This window comes from Plectropomus leopardus, chromosome 18 (assembly GCF_026936395.1).
Source record: "Plectropomus leopardus strain MGB_pleo_1.0 chromosome 18, ASM2693639v1, whole genome shotgun sequence".
Lineage (NCBI taxonomy): Eukaryota > Metazoa > Chordata > Actinopteri > Perciformes > Serranidae > Plectropomus > Plectropomus leopardus.
Genome location: NC_142193.1, coordinates 28,809,774 through 28,830,564, shown reverse-complemented (window position 1 = coordinate 28,830,564; position 20,791 = coordinate 28,809,774). Strand labels below are relative to the sequence as shown.

Sequence of the window (20,791 nt, the reverse complement as noted above, 5' to 3'; positions counted from 1 at the left end):
TTATTCTTATTCTAATATCGGCCAGTGTGAGAGAGACAACATGAATGAAAAGTGTTTTAATATTCCATAACAATATGAAAATGTTTAGATTTTAAGAAGATAATGATATAATACAATGACGACACCGGTGTCATGATGGTGTTAATCGATATGATGATCAATAAAGGCTCTAAAGAACAATGAATGAATCAGACAGCTGTGACCACACAATTCAATTCACAGCAATTATCAATAACCACGCCCCTCGTTCTGAGTCCCCTTTTCTCTAATTGGCTACAATCACCGTCACATGTCGCTTCTGTCCAATGAGCGTTATCGCTTCTCCGATCGTGGGCGTTTCCACCAGACCTGCTGCTGTGACCGGGAGCTAACGTGCAGCACCCCGTCCGTTAGCAGCAACGACACCACGGTAAGTAAAAAAATCATATATTTTTAGCCATTAAAACAAACCGGATTTGATATCAGTTTGACGCTGAAAGCTAAAAGAACAAACGAAGCTTATTTCGGTGTGAATTGGCGTGTTAATAATACGGTTTCTAAACGGGTCCGATCGGCTTTGTTCTGCTAAGCTAACCTGCTAACTGTGGTTGAGCAGTCAATGGGGTCTCGGTGTCTCCTCGACCATTTTGGTGTCTGATAGGCAACAGGCCAACATCCAGACACTATTTAGCTGTTAATATTCTCACTAATACTTATTTATTCATCTGATAAACATGATGTTAATGTGATATTTTTCGTGGTTTGACGTTGGTGAGCATGTCGGCACGGCGCGGCTTTAAACGCAGGGTGATGTGTTTTTTGTGGGGGTTGTTAGCCGTTAGCTGCAGCTGCTGAATTAAAATGGCGTCGTTTTTTTTAAATTCCCCTGATGGTGCTGCGGGGTCCAAAACCCACGACTGCTTAGATACTTCTTCACATGTCACTCCTGGTCCTGAAATCAGCCGTGTGTGTCCATGTCGGTTTAACAGGTAGTTCGTGTGTCTCGCGCCACACGTGATTAACTTGTTGACTGCGACATTTGAACAGTGGCGATGTTTATTCTTGTCAGCAGTAATTTAATCTCATTTACATCCACTGAAACTGGAAATCATCCTTGTAAAGTTGATTATCATAAAGAGTTTACACCAGAGTATTGAGCACTGTGGGTGTGTCACGGTAAATGAAAGACAGGTCCTGTCTGCCCGTTTGACCCCACTGAGCTCAACATTTCACTGTTATTCAGTAATAATAACAACAAGCAAGCAAGAAAAAATGTATTTATGTAGCACATTTATTAACAGGTGGAAGCACAATGTGCTGCATTAAGGTGCCAGGCAAGAAAGCTGTCAACAGCCCATTACAGCTAATTAAAAATATTAAAACTAAAAACTCATAAAATTGTAATTAACATAAGGTATATGCATTGGGAATTTGCACCAGCACCATGTACAAGTGTCTGCTACATTTGCTTCACTTACCAGACAAAAAAAAAGGTATTTATTGAGTTGCTAGTAGATTTTGGAGTCCACCATCCAAAGTTGCATGTGGACAGAAAAGTAAATTTCCAACCCTGAGTATAAGCCAATAAAAGATGCAAAAACATGTTATTCAGAAGTGAAAAAAATTACAATTAAATTTAAAAAAGTAACATTTAAATCTGGCAGTTAAAAGAGTATAATACATATGAATTAAAATGATTAAAATAGCTAAAAACAGAATGTAATGAAATAAATAGTCCAATAAAGGATGATAACATATGAGTAAAAAAAAAAAGACCAAATAGCAGATAAACCAAGACAAGTAAAAAATGTACCTGAGTAAAAACTAATAAAAGAACTCAAATAAAATCAGATAGCAGTTAAATGATCGAACCAAACTACTGGAATCACACAGCCAGTCATCTGTAAGGAACCTGGGTTGACCTTGTTTTAGCAGTTTATATCCCTATTAAATCATGATCATGTCGTACTGACTGTACCTGTACTATCAAGACCTGAATTTTTCTGCATCTCATGTAAAAATGTTTGGCTGCTGTTTCCTGGACAGTATTATTACAGTACAAGTGAAGTTGTGTGATCCAGCTTTCAACCTGTTATTCAGAGCAGGACGTACGTTTGTGAAGGAACACATGAAACACTGTTAATTAAAAAACACCTGCTAAGGGAACAATAAAGAGCGAATTATGACTATGTTTACTCAAATACTGTTTGAGGTACTATAATTAGTAGAGTATTTTAATCTAATTTTATACTTCTTTACACTCAAGAAGGAAAAAATGTTCTTTTACTACTATTATTTGATAATTTTAGTTACTAGTTCACAAATGAAGATTTTTGCTCTTGAACCATTTCAAAATATACGCGTGCAGCTGAAATGGTTTGTCCATTGGATAGAACATAATCTGCAACTATTTTGATAATGTTTTGTCATTTTTCATGCAGAAATATTTCATTGTTCCAGCCTTTCAAATGTGAGGGCTTGTGGGCTTTTTTAAGAAAAATATTTCAGATTTTGTTCAGTTCATTTACATTTTTCTGGATAGTACTTAAATTATTTTACCGAAGTTACATTTTACATGCCAGACTTTTAGTAGTAATAAAGTGTTTTCACAGTGTAGTGTTAGTATTTTTACTTAAGTAAAGGATCTGAATATTTCATCCACCACTGGTTATAAAGCAAATGTACAAATAATCGTTGAATTCTTATTTGATATCTCTTTCTAGTCTGACAAGGTGGCAGATCTGCATTTGCAAATGTGGCTGAATATTGTAGTAAAACCTAAAGAAAATGTTGTGAAGTCACCTTTAAAGTACCACCACAAACTCTAATCAGGGATCAATGATTTCTGTAACACTTCCCTTACCTCTGTGTTTTACTGTTTTTGTAAAAACATGTATATAGTTTTGAGAACACACATTTGCCAGCTGGAAATGTGAATGTCTTTGTGCCTTGTGCAAACAAAGTACCCTGTGTTTTTAAAGTGTGATTTATTACAGTGAACTGCATCTCTGCCTGGGAAAGAAGGGCTGCGTTTAATCTCTGTGGCATGTGCTGTTGTGCCAGCACTCCTCCTCTGTTGCTACAGCACGAAACAACAACTTTAATTTGCTTATAGATAAGCAGAGAGTCTCCAGACTCAGATTACAGTTTATTGCCAAGTAGGTTGTCACTTATCAGGAATTGCGTTGGTGCGTAGTCAAGAAACATAACAGAAAAAATACTATGAAAATATCTTTTTAAAAAAAAGTATTTACAATGTACAGGGTTTGCGAGGAGCCTTAAAAAAAAAAGTCTTAAAAGGCTTGAATTCATTAGTCCAAAAATAAGGCCATAGTTGGTATTAAAATGTCTTAAATCATTTTTTTCTAGTATTAAAATGCAAATAAATTGGAATTAGGATTATATGAATTAAAAATTACAAAATAATTGGTAACATCTTTTTTTAATTATTTTTTTAAACTATAATTTACAAAACCCCCCTTCTTCATGATGGATATTAAATCAATGGTATAATCCCACATACAGAGTCAGACGCAGAAAAAAAATCTAATAGAAAACACCTATAAATGCTTGATATTTCCAGTTTCTAACCAAATCTAACTTTATCATTGTATCAAACATTTTATTGTTTTTCGTTAAAATAAACATTAGGGCAAAGCTGTTCTTAACTCTGTGTAAGCTCATGGTTTAGTTTTTTAAGTTTAGTTTTGTAACTTAAAAATTTGTCTTAAATTTCATCCCAATTGGCATTTAAAAAGTCTTAAAAAGTATTAAATGTAATCTGATATGCCTTAAGCTGTTGGAACCCTGATGTAAATTTTTAAAATGGGTTACTGAGTGTGAAGTGCCAGTCTTATTCGCCTCGTGAATACTTAATATTTTAACAGAAATTTAATGCAGGTCAGGTGTGTGTGCTATCCATACTGTTTAGGTCTTTCTTAGTTTCTGGTTGGCCTCAGATTTTCCCACTGTGACTTTTGAATTCTGCCTCACTGATGAGCCGTGTTAAAACGTGTGCATGTTTTCCTCCGGTACAGACAGACTGCTGCTGAGAAGACATCCTTTAACGCTGTCAATCACTGGATACAGGAGTCACCACGGTCTCTAAAACAACAATGGTAATGACCACATTTCACTCTTTATTTAATTTTAAGTGATGTATCTCTGTATCATCTTTTTTATATTTGACAACAGTCAGGCAGCTGAAGCACAGAGCACACTGGCCTCTCTGTGAAATATCCCTTTGAACGGGACAAATAAATGTGTCAAATCTAATTTAAGTCCCAGGACTGGTGCCAGTGTGTTTGTCACTGCAGTCTGCCCGCGGCTTCAGGAACACATGCTGTAGCTTCCACATCACTGCTCCTCTCTAAATTGGCTTTGGCTGCCTGTGCACACTCAGCTTGTGTAATCACTGGTTTTAGAAGCTTTGCCTAGACATGAGGCCTCGTTGCTCTTTTTCATTTTAATTAATCGAAGACAAGAGCGACAGAGAAAGCGGGTCTTTTAGTCTCTGTGAATGCTTTTGCAGGAGGAACAAGAGTCTGTCCCGTAAAGCAGGATTAATGAAAGTTAGTTGAAGAGCTGATCTGAATAAAATGTGGATCATGTTCAAACCTGCAGCATGGACTAAAGTTTGAAGAGCCGCTCTGGGCTTTAATCTGTCCACTTACCTTAAAAAACAAAAAACCAAATAGGATTTTATGGATCTTTTTTTGCATTGTAAAATCTCAAAGTAAATGGTAAGATCTATTTTTTTTGTAAAATACTTTCATAAATTCATTTGGTTTAACTTGTTATGGTGGGAATCCAGGCAGTGGAATCTCAAATGAGAAACACAAAATCGCCAAGAAAACTGACCAGAAATGCCAGATATTTCTCACTTTTGTTGGTAACCCAAATCGATACTTTGATGATAATATAATATAATGAAATGTAATATAAAATAATACATGCATTTTTTAACCTCATGTGTTCCACTCTAAAAAGTTTTCTCTTTTTAAACATTTGACATTGATAATTAACTTTTCCACTGGACAAAAAAAAAAATCATGTTTTATGGCACAATGAACATTCTGGCAAATCTAAAAACTGTCCCTCTCCAATTGTGGTGATTAGAAATTTGCTCTTCGACTTAGTTTCAAGTAGCATTTAAAAAGTTAAATCCTCACTGCCTCAAGCAGCAGGACACCTGTATCCAAGTAACTCAGTAATCCTGCTTTGTGAAGCAGGTCTGCGTTGTATAAATAGCAACGATCTGTTGTTTTTAAATCTCTCAGACCAACCCTGGTATGTCTTAATGACCTTGTGTCCTCTCCCCTCTAGCCTCCCCCAATGCGCCACCGCTCCATGCGCGTCTTCATGAACGATGACCGCCACGTCATGGCCAAGCACTCGGTCATCTACCCGACTCAGGAGGAACTGGAGAGCGTACAGAACATGGTGTCCCACACAGAGCGGGCCTTGAAGGCCGTCTCCGATTGGCTCGATAAGCAGGAGAAAGGCACCTCCAAGTCTGACTCTGAAAGCACAGAAACCGATAAGGAAAGGTGAGCAGATGTTATCCATTAGTCAGCTGGTAAGAAACGTTTTAATTCCTTTTGTATAACCACTTTATAACCGCTGTTCACTTTTTTTGTTTTTCTTGTTCTGCTTCTGCGTACCTGCTGTCTTTCTGATAGTGAGCACAAAGATCAGGCCACCCGATCTCTGCGTGGCGTCATGAGGGTCGGCCTAGTTGCCAAAGGCCTGCTGCTGAAGGGGGACCTGGACCTGGAGCTGGTGCTGCTCTGCAAGGATAAGCCAACCATCAGTCTGCTGAAGAAAGTGTCTGAAAACCTTGTTTCGCAGCTCAAGGTGAGAACTTGGCTCAGCTTATTCAGTGCACTGATACCCCTTTTCCACCAAACATGGAGCTGGGTCTGCTCCAGTTCCCACACATGAATTCAGGGCATTTCGACCAAAAATAAATTGGTTCAGAACCCAGAAAGTTGGCTGTTATCTAGAACCAAAAAATAGCAGGTATTCCTGACCTGAAGTGAGACAGGTAACACCATCTGTGGGCGTGTATTATTCTATAGGCTGGAGAGACAGGATGGAGATGGCAGGTGAAGGAATTGTCAGAAACAAAGCTTGTGTGATGGTCTCCTGCAAGTTTTGTGTTGGAGTTTATTCATTTTTAAATTTTAAATCTTGACAGACATTTTTATTGTAAATGCATATTGGCGACAAATATTTTATTATTCGTCTCATTAACTCCTAATAATCAGAAACAACAATATCAGTTCATCATAAACAGTGTCATCTTCAACATAAACACTGAATGTTTTGTGTTTATTTCTTTCACAGGTGATCACAGAAGACAAATATTTGGTGACGCAGAACATCCGCGAGGCCAGCATCGTCATCAAGAACACAAAGGAGCCCCCTCTCACCCTCACCATTCACCTGACCTCCCCTCTGGTTCGGGAGGAGATGGAGAGGGCTGCTTCTGGAGGTAAGCTCCTACACGAGGGCCTCAGTGTTTTCATGTTAGTGCCGCCCCCTCCTCCAGCAGGGAGAACAGGCAGGCCGACAGGCTAGACAGATATTGTTTATTGGGCCTTCAATGGAGCTAGGGGACAAGAACGCACCGTCACATAATGAAACTGTGCTATGCTTATAGCTCTCTAGACTCTCTCGTAGTTCCATGTGATGTAATTGTACATTTTTGATGGCCCAATATACAGTATAGGGCAGGTAGTTCATTCACTGCTGAAGACATGGCTTTCTCTCCCCCCTTTAATGATCAAGGACACCAACGAAATGAAGGCTTACTGAGAATTTAACCAAAAAGAGAGACCACTTTGTTTGCATGTGTTTTATCATTGATGATGAACGGTTTGCATTGCAGCAAAAATGAGTAGCAAAACATGTGGTGAAACTGTCCTTGGTTGTTAGACCCAATAGTGGGCTATTGACTGTCTCTGGTGTTCATTTGCAGGGAGGGTGTGGGGTTACAGATAACGACAAGGGACACTTGGACGCTGCATGTCTGTCCAACCATGCTCAAAATGCAGTGGATCGGCTCCAGTCGTTAGGTAGTGATAGACGAAGGCATCGTGAAATCGGTGCATCATCATTAAACAAAGTAAGATTTGAATTAACACCCAATAGTAGAGAGGATTTTAGTTTCAGCAGGTGTTGAACTTTGACCTTATCTGTAGCCCTGTGCTAACAGTGATGCCCAGTTTGGGTCTTTTTTCTTTGAGCCATCAGTTTTGCTGCAGTGTGGACTTGTTTTGATACCCACTTTTTGTGCATCTGATAACTTCTGCCTGTGGTTCCAATTCTGATTCTCTCTGTCAAGCCTTCTAGTTTGTCAATTTTTAGGGACGCTGGACCTTTGACCAACTGGCCGCTCTCTGTCTCGGAAGGGGCAAAGTGCAGTGTACCCAGTATCGGGGCGAAGGGGAGGGGCTCTACCTCCTGTAAACGCCAGAAAAAGAAAAGCAGACCTTTTTGAGCGCTGAAACGTACATTGAAGTTGGAGACACAACCTCCCATTTGATAATTAGCCCTTAATAAATGCACATTTTTATTATGACGGTGATTTTTACATTCACATCCATTTTACAGACACGTTTTTATTTTTACTAAAGCGAAGTTCACACTACATGACTTCCAAATTCGTCAGATAGCAGTATTGTCCACACTACGCAACTTTGCGTCTCATAATTAAGAGTCTCGTAGATAATTCATCAGGAGAAATCCCTGAATCATGATGTACAGACGAACCATAACCCAGGTTCAGGCGTACTTACTAAAAAATCTCAAAGTTTGAATAAGTTTTAAAGCTAATAACTTAATGAAACATTGCATGCAATAGTCCACCTTCCACCTTGTCTCCCTCTCTCTGTCACTTTGGTTGCGTTCAGACTGCAGGCAAATCAGATTTGTTTCTCAAATCTGATCTCGACTGTCCACATTGTTAATTGCAAGTAATCAGATCAGATTACAGATCACAGAATTGTGATTTATTACCCTTTTTCAAACATAAATTATTGCCCCCAAAGAAAAAAAATGTCAAATGTTTGCAAAAGTTTTAAAGATTATATTTCTCACTTAAATAAATTTTATAGCAGAAAATGTATCTAGGTGACTGAAGAGGCATTTGATTTTTTTATTCTAGTAGGCTGCCAACAGTTAAATTTGTATTTGCAATATTAATGAACTATATGACAAAAAAAACAATATTGGCATCCATGTATCAATACAGTATTGCCAAACAAAGAAACCTGATTGGAGTCGTATTTCAAACCAGATTTGCTTTCGACCATGTTTGCAAAAACATCAGCTTTTTTGCTATTCAGACTTCATTAAATAAATCTGGATGCAATCTTGATTTGAAAAAAAAAAACAAAAAACATCTGGCAGTCTGAACGAGAACTTTTTCTTTCTTACTCACCCACACACACGTTATTCAGCATGCTTTATATCTTGGAAGCATTTGCAATGCGTCAGTCAGCCTCTCGCGTCTTTTAACAGTTCACACGTGGCGCTTTAGCACCGAGCCAACACAGCTATGCGCCTGATCTGGGGCTCCAAAAAAACTGTAGACGAGCAGAAAATCCAGAGCTGAAGTCGTGCAGTGTGAACTAGACATGAGTAAAGTTATAACCCACATCACAATACTGTCGTTCTGGTGGGTTTTTAAGTCTAATCCTTGTGAGCCGGGCCGTGCAAAAAACATATTAACTGGGAGGTTGAGAGCGATTGGTGGTTCTGCAGTGGAGGGGTCCCCCTCCCCTTCCCCCTCCTGCCTGTGGTTTGGGAAGGCTGCCTGTGTTCCCCCTGGCCGGCTGACAGAACTCCCCTTGGTCAAACTGTACCTTGTCTTCTTATTCCACCTGCCAATAGAATCGCTTTCAGTCATCGATCCCCCGGATGTTCTGGACAGGCAGAAATGCCTAACTGCCTTGGCGTCTCTCCGCCACGCTAAGTGGTTCCAGGTTTGGATCTTGTCTTTATTTGTCTCTAAAACAGAAGTAGTTTTGAGTTTGGTTTTATGCTGTTTGTTCTTTTGTCTTTTATTTGGGCGTTCCATGTGTTGTTTTTTTTTTCTTTATTTACTCTTTTTGAAGTGAACTTCCTGTAGTAATACTTGATGATCTGGATGTTTTGTTTCTTAGGAAACCTTTGTCATTACACTGTTGTAGAGTTGCTTTGCTCACTTAACAGGTTCCACCGCAGTGCCATTTTTAAAAAAGTTCAATGCTGCTTTTTAGACCCCGAGTTTCTTAGTTTCCCTCACAGCTGCTTAACTTAATCAGTAAACAAATCTGGGACTAATACATCACAGGTGCAATATTTCTACAAATATCAGTGTTGGTGTGAGTGAGTTGTTGTTATTTTCACATTTATGTGAGCTACCTGTAGAGCACTGCTGCCTCATTCTGTAGTTCTGAGGAGAAAATGTTTTCTGTAGTGAACCATGTTGATAATAACTCATTATAGCTCTGTGGCGTGTGTCGTCTTTGGCTTTCACACTTTAACAACCAGAAATCCATCTCTGCAGCTTTTGTAGAGTATGTGGCCTCAATTTTTCCTGCTCTCTGGCTGTTTTTCTGTCACTCTGTGTGCCACAAAACCAACAGGAATATTGCACCTCGAGTAGTTTTCTTTTTGACTGTCACTGACTTTAACCATCACCCCTCTCAATGACAGCACACGTAAGGACACCCTGTCTTAAGCAGTCCTCTTGGTTCTCACATTAGAGCTGGTGTTAAGTTTGATGTGGCTTTATTGACACTTTTCTTCCTGAACTTAATCCATAAGCATGTTTTTCAATCAGAAATGTTTCATGTCTGGTAAGGACACCATCAGTCACGTTGGCTATTGACTCACAGCCATGAATGTCAATGATCATGAGTAGGGTCTTCAGACATTATTCTATTATACAATATTTCCATAATGACAAAGCTAAGCTGTTATAGTCTGTGTGGCTTCATTTTTATTTACTTTATTTGGATGTTTATGTTGCTTTAAGCCTCATGCAGTCTTCCTCTTTGACTAAGGCTGCTTGTGCTCCTCGTGCCCCTCCCTCCCCCCTCCCTGCTTGTGTCCTCAGGCCAGAGCTAACGGGCTGCGCTCCTGCGTCATCGTCATCCGGACCCTGAGGGATCTCTGCGCTCGCGTCCCCACATGGGCCCCGCTTCGTGGCTGGGTGAGTGAACGACTCCTGTTTAAGGCCGTCTTATAGTTGTACGTAGGTTCTGCGCTGTAGTTAACTGATTCAGATTTCACCTCAAAACATACTAAATATGTCTCAAAAGGATCATTAAAGTGGATCACCACCTAAACTAACGCCTGGAATGCAATGCATGCGTGAGCAGCACGTGTTTGCACACTTGCCGAGCTGCAGCGTGTTTCTGTCAACAGATGTTGTCAGAGGACTTTTATTTTGAAATGGAAGCAGGAATGTTAAAGTAAAACATATATATTTGTATTTCCTCAACTCTGTAGATGAGAGAGGTGGCATAAAGTCAACATAATTATCAAAACGCGATTTTGACTGTATGTTTCTGCTGCACGAGCCATCGTTTCTCTATCTCAATGTCTTATTCGTCTCCTACGATCGATGTAGAGCCTACACAATAGCTACAGCATCAATTCAACGCAAAAGTATAAACCCTGCTTTACAGTCTCAATATGCTTGAGTGTTTTTGAAGGTTTGTGATTGTAGCTTCTGTGAACTGTCAAATATGCAGCAGGTTGTTTTCACAAGTCTAAATCTGCTTCTCAGAGCTCCTAAACTCTCAACATTTTACATTTTAGATTTCCTCTGATACTGCTTTGTCTGCCTGGACACAAAAAGACACCCCCGTCCCAGTTGTTAAATTGCAAAGATCCTATCTAACGCAGTGACCTAAAATCTCTCCATGTTAGTGGCCGAGCTTAAAAATAGCATCCTGACACAAAGACTCTCTCCCTGTCTCTCTCTCTCTCTCTCCTGCTTTGCAGCCACTGGAGCTGATCTGTGAGAAAGCCATCGGCACAGGGAACCGGCCCATGGGGGCAGGAGAAGCTCTGCGGAGAGTTTTAGAGTGTCTGGCTTCAGGAATCCTCATGGCGGGTATGCATGTGGGATCTCCTCTCCAAATAATATCCAATCGTTCTCATTGCACTTTTTCCTTTTGTTAACATTTCGTTTTATTTGTGTTGTAGATGGTGCTGGAATCTCTGATCCATGTGAGAAAGAGCCCACAGACGCTATCGGACATTTGGACTACCAGCAGAGAGAAGACATCACAGCGAGTGCACAAGTGAGTGAGAGACAGTGTGTGTTTGCATATTCACAGTTTAATCTAAATGCGTAACTCACGCTGTTTGTCTTGAATCGTCAGCATGCCTTAAGGCTGTCCGCTTTTGGACAGCTTCACAAAGTGCTTGGAATGGATCCGCTTCCCTCAAAGATGCCCAAGAAGCCTCGGAGTGAGACTCCTATTGATTACACAGGTAAACCACTCAAGCATGAAGAGACTGACGCTTATTTCTTTTAGATTCATAGTACAGATGCAAAAGCATTAAGGTGCCTTGTGCGTTCTTTTAATCTAATTTTGTGTCTGTGATGCAGTGCAAATCCCACCCAGTACAGCGTACGCCCCACCAATGAAAAGGCCCATTGAAGAAGAGGAGGGAATCGATGACAAGAGTCCAAACAAGAAGAAGAAAAAGCTGCAGAAGAAATGTAAGTGTTCTTTTAGCCTCTGTATGTGTGGAGATGTACTTAAAGCTCAGGTTAGAAACCATTCCTGCATCAGAGTGACCCTCCTGATGGCCTTGTTGGTGAAGAAAATAGTTGAGATCAGGGATGTCAGTTGCAGTAAACTTTGCTTTTGATAGCTTGCATCTTTTAACCATAAACTAATCAGTCCATTTTTAAGGAGAAAAAAAAAGCAAAATGACTTAAAATACAAACAGCGTTTCCTTTTAAAATGGCGCTCCATCGACTCAGTGAGCGCCACATTTTTTCTGTTGGCTCTCCTGACAGACAGGCAGCTAGCTGCTTTAACGTGATGAGAGGAGTAGCTGCTCCGAGCAAATGCAAACTTTTAGACCCAAAATAAACAGTTAAAGGTTTCACTTTAAACACGTCTGTTGGCAGTGTACGCTCTGCACTCCGTGAGTGTGGTGCAGTAAATAACCCATCAGTAGATTATTATTTCAACTGCATTCTTAATGAACGGTCCAGTTTCAAAAATAGAAAATCTATTAGTGGCAGCAGATCTTTTGTAAGTGAAAGAGAGTTTTAGGCCGAGCAGAGTGAACAGTTTACTTTCACCTTTTAATGCGTCTGACGTTCTGCTGCTCCCCTCTGCCATTACTGCGCTATAAATAACCCAACGGTGTTTTAATACCGCTCCTAAATAACAGTTCATTTTTTCTCTTTCCTTCAGTTTTGGTTTTTGTAAAATTGGTCCCAGATCTCATTCTGAGTGGCGTTACAAAAGTCTTAGAAAGTCTTACATCCCACCTGCCTGAAGCTGTAGCAGTCTGGCAGCTTGCTGTGATTAAAGGATTTTTCTGTCAGTCTGTTAGCGAACTGAAAGAAAATATCAACAACAATTTTGATAATGGTGTCATTATTGTAAATTGAATAGATTATGGTTTTGAACAATTGAAGCATTTTTAAAAATGTCACTTCTTGTAAGTGACTTTCTATCATTTTTTCACGCTGTGTCGACTAAACGATTAATCATCTAACTGAAAGGAAAAAACAGATCAGATATGTGTCTTACTGTGTGTCATGCTGTTAATCCAGCTCCAGAGGAGAAGGCCGAGCCTTCCCAGGCCATGAACGCTCTGATGAGGCTCAATCAGCTGAGGCCAGGCCTCCAGTACAAACTGGTGTCTCAGACCGGCCCAGTTCACGTTCCAGTCTTCACTATGGCTGTAGAAGTGGACGGCAAGACCTTCGAGGCTTCTGGTCCATCCAAACGCACTGCCAAGCTGCACGTAGCTGTAAAGGTGAGCATTCACAGCAAACACCTTCAGTAAATGATACATTTGATAACGCCTCAAACTTTGCTGCTTTTCCTTTTATTTTGCATTTTTGAAATGAATCTGTGGACGTTTGCAGGTCCTCCAGGACTTGGGCCTGCCCACAGGAGTGGAACTAAAGACTGCTGAGCCGGTAAAATCAGAGGAGGCGGTGGTAACCGCCGCCGTGGAAGAATTAAGGCCAGTTGTAACACCCATTGAAACGAGTACTACTGCCACAGCCAATGCAGACACGACCGATGCTGCAGAGGTACAGAGCTCCTCTCCGTGTGTCAGCTGAGACGATTATGTGCTTTAATTGGGACTTTTTTGGAGATTGGCTAATTTTACTGACGTTGTCTCTTAATTGTCAGACTGCTCGCCAACAGGGACCAATCCTGACTAAACACGGCAAGAACCCCGTGATGGAGCTGAATGAGAAGCGCCGCGGTCTCAAGTACGAGCTCATTTCGGAGACCGGCGGCAGCCACGACAAACGCTTTGTCATGGAGGTGGAGATCGACGGTCAGAAGTTCGAGGGGACAGGATCCAATAAGAAGGTGGCCAAGGCTTACGCTGCTCTGGCTGCTCTGGAGCGGCTCTTCCCCGAGGGCTCGATGGCAGAGGCTGCTAAAAAGAAAAAGGGACCACCCATGGTAAGAACCCAAAAAACAGGATCAAATCTCTTATTTCAGACTCAAATCAAAGTTTAGGTATCATCTAAATTATTTAATGTGAAATCATGTTGAAAACGTGTGAATCAATTATGACACAGTAGGTATATTTTAATTTAAGCAGGGGTTAACAATAAGTAGAAAAACTACACGCAGGGTTCCTTCAGTTATGAAGAACCAGGCAAAGTCATGAAATTTGTAAATAAAATTGTTAAAGAAAAAGAAATAGCTAAAACCCTCCCCAGTGCTTGACAAACACTGATGAAAGTGTGGACTTGACTCTGATTTCATGACGAGAATTAGACTTGAGACAGATGACTTGAAAGGACTTTAATGTTTTTCTAAATATGGAGAAAAGTCCAAATAAAGTGTCTCTTTCCTCTTCAGCACTCTCCCGGCTTTGGCATGATGGGGGCCTCCGGAGGAGATGCTGCTTCGCCCAGGGGCCGAGGAAGAGGAGGCCGAGGTCGTGGAAGGGGCAGGGGCTTCAATAACGGAGGAGGCTACGGCCAAGGAGGTAAAAACAGACTTTTACTGTATCCGACAAACTGTATTTACCGATTAAAAAAAATATCAGACATAGGTGGCAGGGTGTCGGATCAGCATGTTAAATGTTTTTCGTCCCACCAGGTGGCTTCGGAACATATGGCTACGGGAACAACGCTAACTCTGGATACAGTGAGTATTTATTTCACTCATTATAATCCTGACTGAAGATTATCTGGTTGTCTGAGCTGCAGTTTGGGTTTCATTTTCAAGTTGTTGAATATTTAGGCACCCCAGGATTCAATTACCATTCAAAGGGCTATTTTTCAATTCTAACACAATTACCAATGCATCAAAATTTTTGATTTCTATTAATGATTTATTTTTCTCACTGTGTGACTACTTGACATTTTAAAAACATAGTATATTTGTATTTATCCAGAAGTAATGACACAGATTAATTTACTTGCATACAGTGTGTCTCTTATCCAGGTCACTTTTATATTCAACTCCATAAAAACCAAACTGCTTCATACTCTGATTTTTAAACCAAGACAGTGACAGTCAAACTGTAACTATCTGTGTTTGCTCACATTAACCCTCTGTGGTAAATTTATGCCAATTCAGTGTTTGAATACCGTCATATTTCACCAGAAGTTATATGTGATGCATGTTCTGCTAGTTTCAGACTAAGAGTTTGGGAAATAGTAAAAAAAAAATAGTTTGATTATATACACAGATAAATGAAACAGAATATGAAACATAACTATCAATTAACATGGGTGGTCCGCAGACTTCTTACTCTTAAAATTAACTGAAGTGATTCATTTGAAAGTGACTGCGCGAGCGTTGGACGTTGCGTGACGGTTATTTCGCTGAACTGCTGCAGCATGCACGCCTGCGCTGTTCACACAAGCAGTGTTGTTGCTGCAGTGCTGCTGCAGATAGAGTATAATTTCAACATGATCATTAGAAGACCATTTTCACTGTCTGTTTTTGGTAAAATGGCGTGCGACACCCGAGGAAAGTAAGGCATGACTGAACCTGTTAACACAGGCACTAAAATAACAAACAAGAGCGGCTCTGGTGTTAGCCTCTTGGTGATGATGTAGAAATGATTTTCAGCTTACTGATTTTTTCACCTCATAAATTTAGTTATTTAGACATTAAATTAAATGATGCTTGCAACCACTGCCTTTTAAAAAATTAGTTACCACCTCTCTTGTTCCCTAAACATCCTTTTATTAACATTCAGGGTATGATTTGTACTGCAAATATGAAATACGCATAATGGAAACATGTCAATTTTGAAAAAAGTCCCACTTAATCGATCACATGATGTTATGTCTGTGTGCTAGTCAGTAGGAACTGGCTCCCTCGTGATGCAGCAGGAGCTACAGGAGCTGTTATTGCATCGCATAACGTTTTAAAAGTTGAGCGGATCATCTGGAAGTTTTGAATCCACAATTCCTCTGTAAAATCGTGGACTATCAGCTCCCAGAAATCCCTCATACGTGGCCGCTCTAACGTATAAGGGGCTCGCCTTTCTTTTATCGCTCCAAAACACGCCAACGTCACCTTTGATTGAAATAATGACGGCTAGTGCGGTGGCTGCAATAGAAATAAAGCTGCTAATCTTTTGAACATCCATCACCATGGTTACTGGGATGTTATCATCAGAGAAGTCTCATAAACTCACTCAGTGGAAACGAAACTGTGTTTTATTGACATTTCTAAAATATTGCTTAAGTTTTGCGCAAATCTGTCATAGAAACCTGCCTAGAATCGTTTGTTCCCACCTCTAGGCTGCAGTTAGACTTTTATTTTACCGTCTACCATGTGAGATGTTTTGTGTCCTGAGGCAGGATGCTGCATCTGAGGAGACTGTGGGGGAAAAAACCTGCGTTATATCGACCTAACTAGGGAACGTAGCATCTAATAGAAAACGGTTTCACTCCAGAGCAAACACATACAATGATAAACATGTTGGGATGTTCCCAGTTCAATGATTTTACATTTCTCTGCTTTAAGCCACAGGATTGAATCTGTTTTTGACAAGCTCCCCTCTTAAGAGAACATCTTTCCTTCCCTCTGGCAGCCTGTTCTGAGGACTGACCTACCTGAGCGTGACAGGAGCAGAGAAATCTAAAAAAAATAAAAATAAATTTAAAAAATCCAGTCTGAATGCAATCTGACCAAATGACTCATTCAACTGCCTCTTTTATGGCAGAAAAATCCAAATAAACAAATCTAATTTTGATATTTTTTTTCCCTTCTCTGCCCTGTCTCACTCCTTTAGGTGACTTTGTCTCAGACTGCTATGGCTACCACGAGTTTGCGACATAGACGTTCCCCAGTCTTAGAAAAAAAACACAAAAACAGTCCTGTAGAGAGGATAAAAAATGGACAAAAATCTCAGTAGTGTTCCAGCAGCATCATGAACTCCCTTCAACACCAAGTCCGCAACCCTGGAATAAAGCGACAACACCCCTCCGCCCTGTCTTGCCAATCCACTTTGTCCGACACCTCGGGGAGACGATCTGCCACTGCATGCATGTAGCCATAAGTCACCTTCCGTGGATGCACCCGAACGCCTGGACCTCCCGAAAACTGCAGGGCTGATTTATTGACGCGTTGGAGCGGAAACAGGGCTTTTGTTTCTCTGACATGATAGGCCTGTGGGAGCTGGACAACATACTGCCTTTTGGATTACTGTCCTGACAGCATCAGCCTGGTCTCTCTGTCTGCATACTGTTTACTTAGAAAACTGAGAACATCTGAACACCGGTTGTTTTTATTTCATTTCAATGCCTTTCTGTCACCTCCGATGATGATTGAGCTGTTTTTTTTTTTTTTCATTTCTGTCTAGCTTTTGAAAAACTGTTTCTGTAGATTTTGCCGTCTTCTGTTCTGTCAGCAGCACTGTTGAGTCTCGGCTGCACTGAATGCATGATACTTTTGGCAGAGTGGTAGTTGCGGCGTTAGGCACCGATGAAGTGAGGCTGTTGGTGCTGAAGTTGGCAGACTGTTGCTGAAATAGGAAATCTGATGGGATGAGAAGACTTCTTGCTCCAGCTGTTTTTATATGTTTTTGTTTTTTAAATAAATGTGACGTCACCATTCATTACTGTGTTACTCTGCGGTCTGAATTAATTACTGACAGGACGCTTTATGAAAGCAGCAGCTGTTAAAGTGTGTGTGTAAGATTTAAGTGGTGAGGTCTGCAGATCTCTACCAGCTGGAGTTTTTTCCTGGTTACAAATTCCTTCAGTGTTCAGGAGGTTTTTACAGGGAGCCAAATTATTCTCAGACGTCTCTTTTACTCCAAAACAAACAGACCAGTGTGTAGGAGTCATAATATATAATATAGTATTTAAAGACAACAGCTGAAAATGGCGTGCACCAAAAAATATTTGCATTTATAAAACTGTGTGCATGCCTGCAAGTACACGATTTCCTTTTAGAAATCTCAAATCAAATTGGCATTTTTTGCACGTGAATCAGCCTCACATCCCGCCCTCTACACGCCCACATTAAAACATAAATGGTTGATGCAAAGAATTTCGTGGATGTTAATGAGCCTCACGGCTACACTTTCACAGCTTTCCAAAACGATCGCACAGCACGGACCCTGGGAAATTATTGAGAGTTTGACTGTTATTTTCAGACTTTTCTAATTTACACAATTGTTCGTGTGTCTTCACCACCTGTACGCGTACAGTGGCTGATGTCTGCTCTGAGCGCAGTCGAGTTTACTGCAGCAAATTACCCACAAAAACAGCTTCTTCTCTGTGATATATGAACAGTATTAGAAAATGTTATTGAACACTGTTGACGCTCTGTTTTGCGATCATTTCATGCTGTTTAATGTGCACATTACAACAGCTGAGTGTCGGCAGCTCACAGTCCAGCCGTCTCCTCTGTGACGAAGCTGATGAAATAATGAGTGAAGTTCAATGTGGAGTTGTCTTAAAATCTTACATCCGAAAGGTGCTGATGGAAAAGACAGCTGGACTGCATGTTTGTGATAAAGTTGATTTAAAAGTAGAGCGATGTGAGGCGACATTTAATGTGATTCATAGGTATCATTATACGTAGGGGTCCTCTCATATTTGATTTCTACAGTCCGTCTTCACCACCTGAACGCTGAAGAGCTCAAACCAGGAGAAGTTTCAGCTGGTTGAAATCTGCAGTCCTCACCTCTAAAATCTCCCTAAAACGTACAAACTGCCCCTTTAAAATCTGTCTAAAGGTTTGCCGTATTTAAAGATCGCACCTTGCTGTTGTTTCTCAGATTACTACAACAACGGCGGCACAAATGGAGGATCCGGGGCGTCGACCAGCCCGTCAGGTGGCCCTCCGGCCAGCTCAGCTCCAGGATCAGCTCAGGGCTCGTACGGTTCGTACTACCAGAACGACGGAGCCTACACTGCCACTGCTACCGCCAAAACCCCCAAAAAGAAACCCCCCATGCACAAGGGAGGGAAGCCTCCTTTTGCAGGTCCCCAAGGAGCCAACAGCGGATCTGCAGGGGGGTACCAGTCCAGCAGCCCCACTGGGCAGAGCTCCTATAACCAGTACAGCCAGGGCTACGGGCAGGGGAAGAAGACTTTCAACCAGAACCAGGGGGGGGCGGGAGGATACTCGTACAGCACTGCCTATCCCAGCCAGGTGACGGGGGGAGCGGGGAGCAGCCAGGACTACAGTTACGAAGGTGAGATGAGCGGGTTTAAAATGGATCAGTTTTGAAACTATTTTAATACAAAAAATTGATTTTTAACTTAGCGTGTATTTATTTTTGCAGCGTGTTGCTGTTAACGTGACAAAAAAAATTACTGTTTTTTTGTTAGAAAAAAAATTATGTTAAAACAGCGGGGTGTCAGCAGGTCCTTCAAAATGTTAGTGTCTTTAATTTTATAGATATTAGTCCTTGAAAATCATTAAATAGTCTTAAATTTAAATTTGTGGGAAGAAAATGACCTAAAAAAAATAATATTTGGTTAAAATAATAATAGTAATAATAATCTATTTTTCTGGACATTTTTACCAATTTTTTAAAACCATTAACTTAGAATAATTTCTCTCGCTCTCTCTTAGTATTAGTTTTTTAGTGTCATTATTATAGTTCTTTTTTTAATCATTATTAACTTAGAATAATTTCTCTCTTTTAAAACTTTTTTTCAGTTCATTTTCTTTTCACCTTTTTAAAATTAGTATTAGTATTAGTTTTATTTGTGTCATTATTATAGTTTTTTTTAAATCATTATTAACTTAGAATAATTTCTCTTTCTTTTAAAACTAATTTTCAGTTCAATTTCTTTTCGCCTTTTTAAAATTATTATTAGTATTAGTTTCAGTTTTATTTGTGTCATTATAGTTTTTTTTAAAATTCATTATTAACTTAGACTAATTTCTCTCTCTTTTAAAACTAATTTTCAGCTCTATTTCTTGTTACCTTATTCTAATTTCATGCAATTTGTGGGGACACCTTTTGCCAAATTACTCATTACCTTTTTAGCCATGTTTCCTAAAGAGATAAAACCCATTTTCTCACGCTTAAAAGGTTTAATTGATGCGAGAGCGTCCAAATGCAGCTCAAGAAAACTGATTTCAAAGGGTTAACAAGGTCTCTCACCCGTTTACTGCAGGTTTCAACAGCCAGTCCAGTTACAACGCACAGAGCGGAGGAGGAGGAGGAGCAGGAAACAACCAGGGCTTCGGCTCCAGCCAGTCTCAGTACCACAACCCGGTGGGCTACGGCCGGGGCGACGGCAGCATGAACTACCAGTACAGATAGACTCTGTGGCTGCGGACCGTCGGCACCCTGCGTCAGCGTCTCGAGCCTCCTCCAAAGAACGGCTTGCCTGTGCTCTCTGCCTTCTCCATGTTTGCTTCTTATGTGCTTTTGGGTTTAAATGTAGCACATGTGGGCACGAACTGAGTGTCTGGACTTTTCTAAGAGTCAGAGCCGAGCTGCGGCTGAATTTAGTGGTCTGTGTCAGTGGTCTGGTCAGTGCTTAGTCTGTGTTTTTAGGTTATTTTTATTTTGTTTTTCATCTATGCTACCAGTCCTCACCCTCGTCACCAAATATGAAGGCTGATTCTACAGATTACTCATCAGCTCTGGCTTGGTTTCCTTTCTTTTTCTCATGTGAAACTAGTAAAATCTTGTAGTTTTAAACTGCAAAGGTTGATGTATTTTTTTGTAATATTCAATAGACCCAAATGGCTTCTCCTTTTCTGCATTGCTTGTAAGTTTGGCTTATTTTGTATTTTACCTAATGTGATGTAGTTATTTTAATAAATGGTTTTGGAGATTACTGGAAAATACACTTTCATTCTGATGTTAAAGCCACATTTCTGCTCAATGTAGCTTTTTTTCATTGGGTTGGATTTGTTCCTGTTCATGTGTAACAAAGTGTGTTTGTATTAATAAATGATTTTTATTTTGAAATTTTGAATAGACGTCTCGTATAGATTTGACTCAAATGTTTGTGCAACTGACACTGTTCATTTGCAGGCTTCAAGTGGGATGTAAGACTTTCTAAGGCTTTATTAATGCCACTCTAAATGAAAAGACCAGTTTACAAAAAAACAAAATTGAAGAAAAAAATTGAACATGAACTGACATC

The 20,791-nt window shown here is 40.3% G+C and overlaps 1 protein-coding gene across 2 annotated transcripts; it reads left to right on the top strand.

The window, feature by feature from the left end:
• The first annotated feature begins 272 nt into the window (after nt 1–272).
• On the top strand, nt 273–20,620 carry ilf3b (interleukin enhancer binding factor 3b). 2 transcript variants are annotated; one of them, XM_042504251.2, is made up of 18 exons: nt 273–409; nt 4,017–4,097; nt 5,305–5,528; nt 5,661–5,835; nt 6,328–6,475; nt 8,878–8,969; nt 10,088–10,183; nt 10,981–11,092; nt 11,185–11,282; nt 11,364–11,475; nt 11,594–11,707; nt 12,782–12,987; nt 13,100–13,270; nt 13,374–13,655; nt 14,061–14,190; nt 14,304–14,351; nt 18,454–18,873; nt 19,808–20,620. In XM_042504251.2, the coding sequence occupies exons 2-18, from the start codon at nt 4,095–4,097 to the stop codon at nt 19,954–19,956; spliced, it is 2,580 nt and encodes an 859-aa protein (XP_042360185.2). In that variant the 5' UTR covers nt 273–409; nt 4,017–4,094; the 3' UTR covers nt 19,957–20,620. The 2 variants fall into 2 exon arrangements, with proteins under 2 accessions (XP_042360185.2, XP_042360187.1); XM_042504253.2 differs by lacking the exons at nt 18,454–18,873; nt 19,808–20,620 and adding an exon at nt 16,459–17,283 and having other exon boundaries at nt 274–409.
• The last annotated feature ends 171 nt before the right edge of the window (nt 20,621–20,791 follow it).

Bases quoted from the DNA above. Each gene is read 5' to 3' on its own strand.
- ilf3b (XM_042504251.2), top strand. The intron at 8,970-10,087 runs GTTTGGATCTTG...TTGTGTCCTCAG, and splicing joins GCCACGCTAAGTGGTTCCAG to GCCAGAGCTAACGGGCTGCG. The intron at 14,191-14,303 runs GTAAAAACAGAC...TCGTCCCACCAG, and splicing joins AGGAGGCTACGGCCAAGGAG to GTGGCTTCGGAACATATGGC.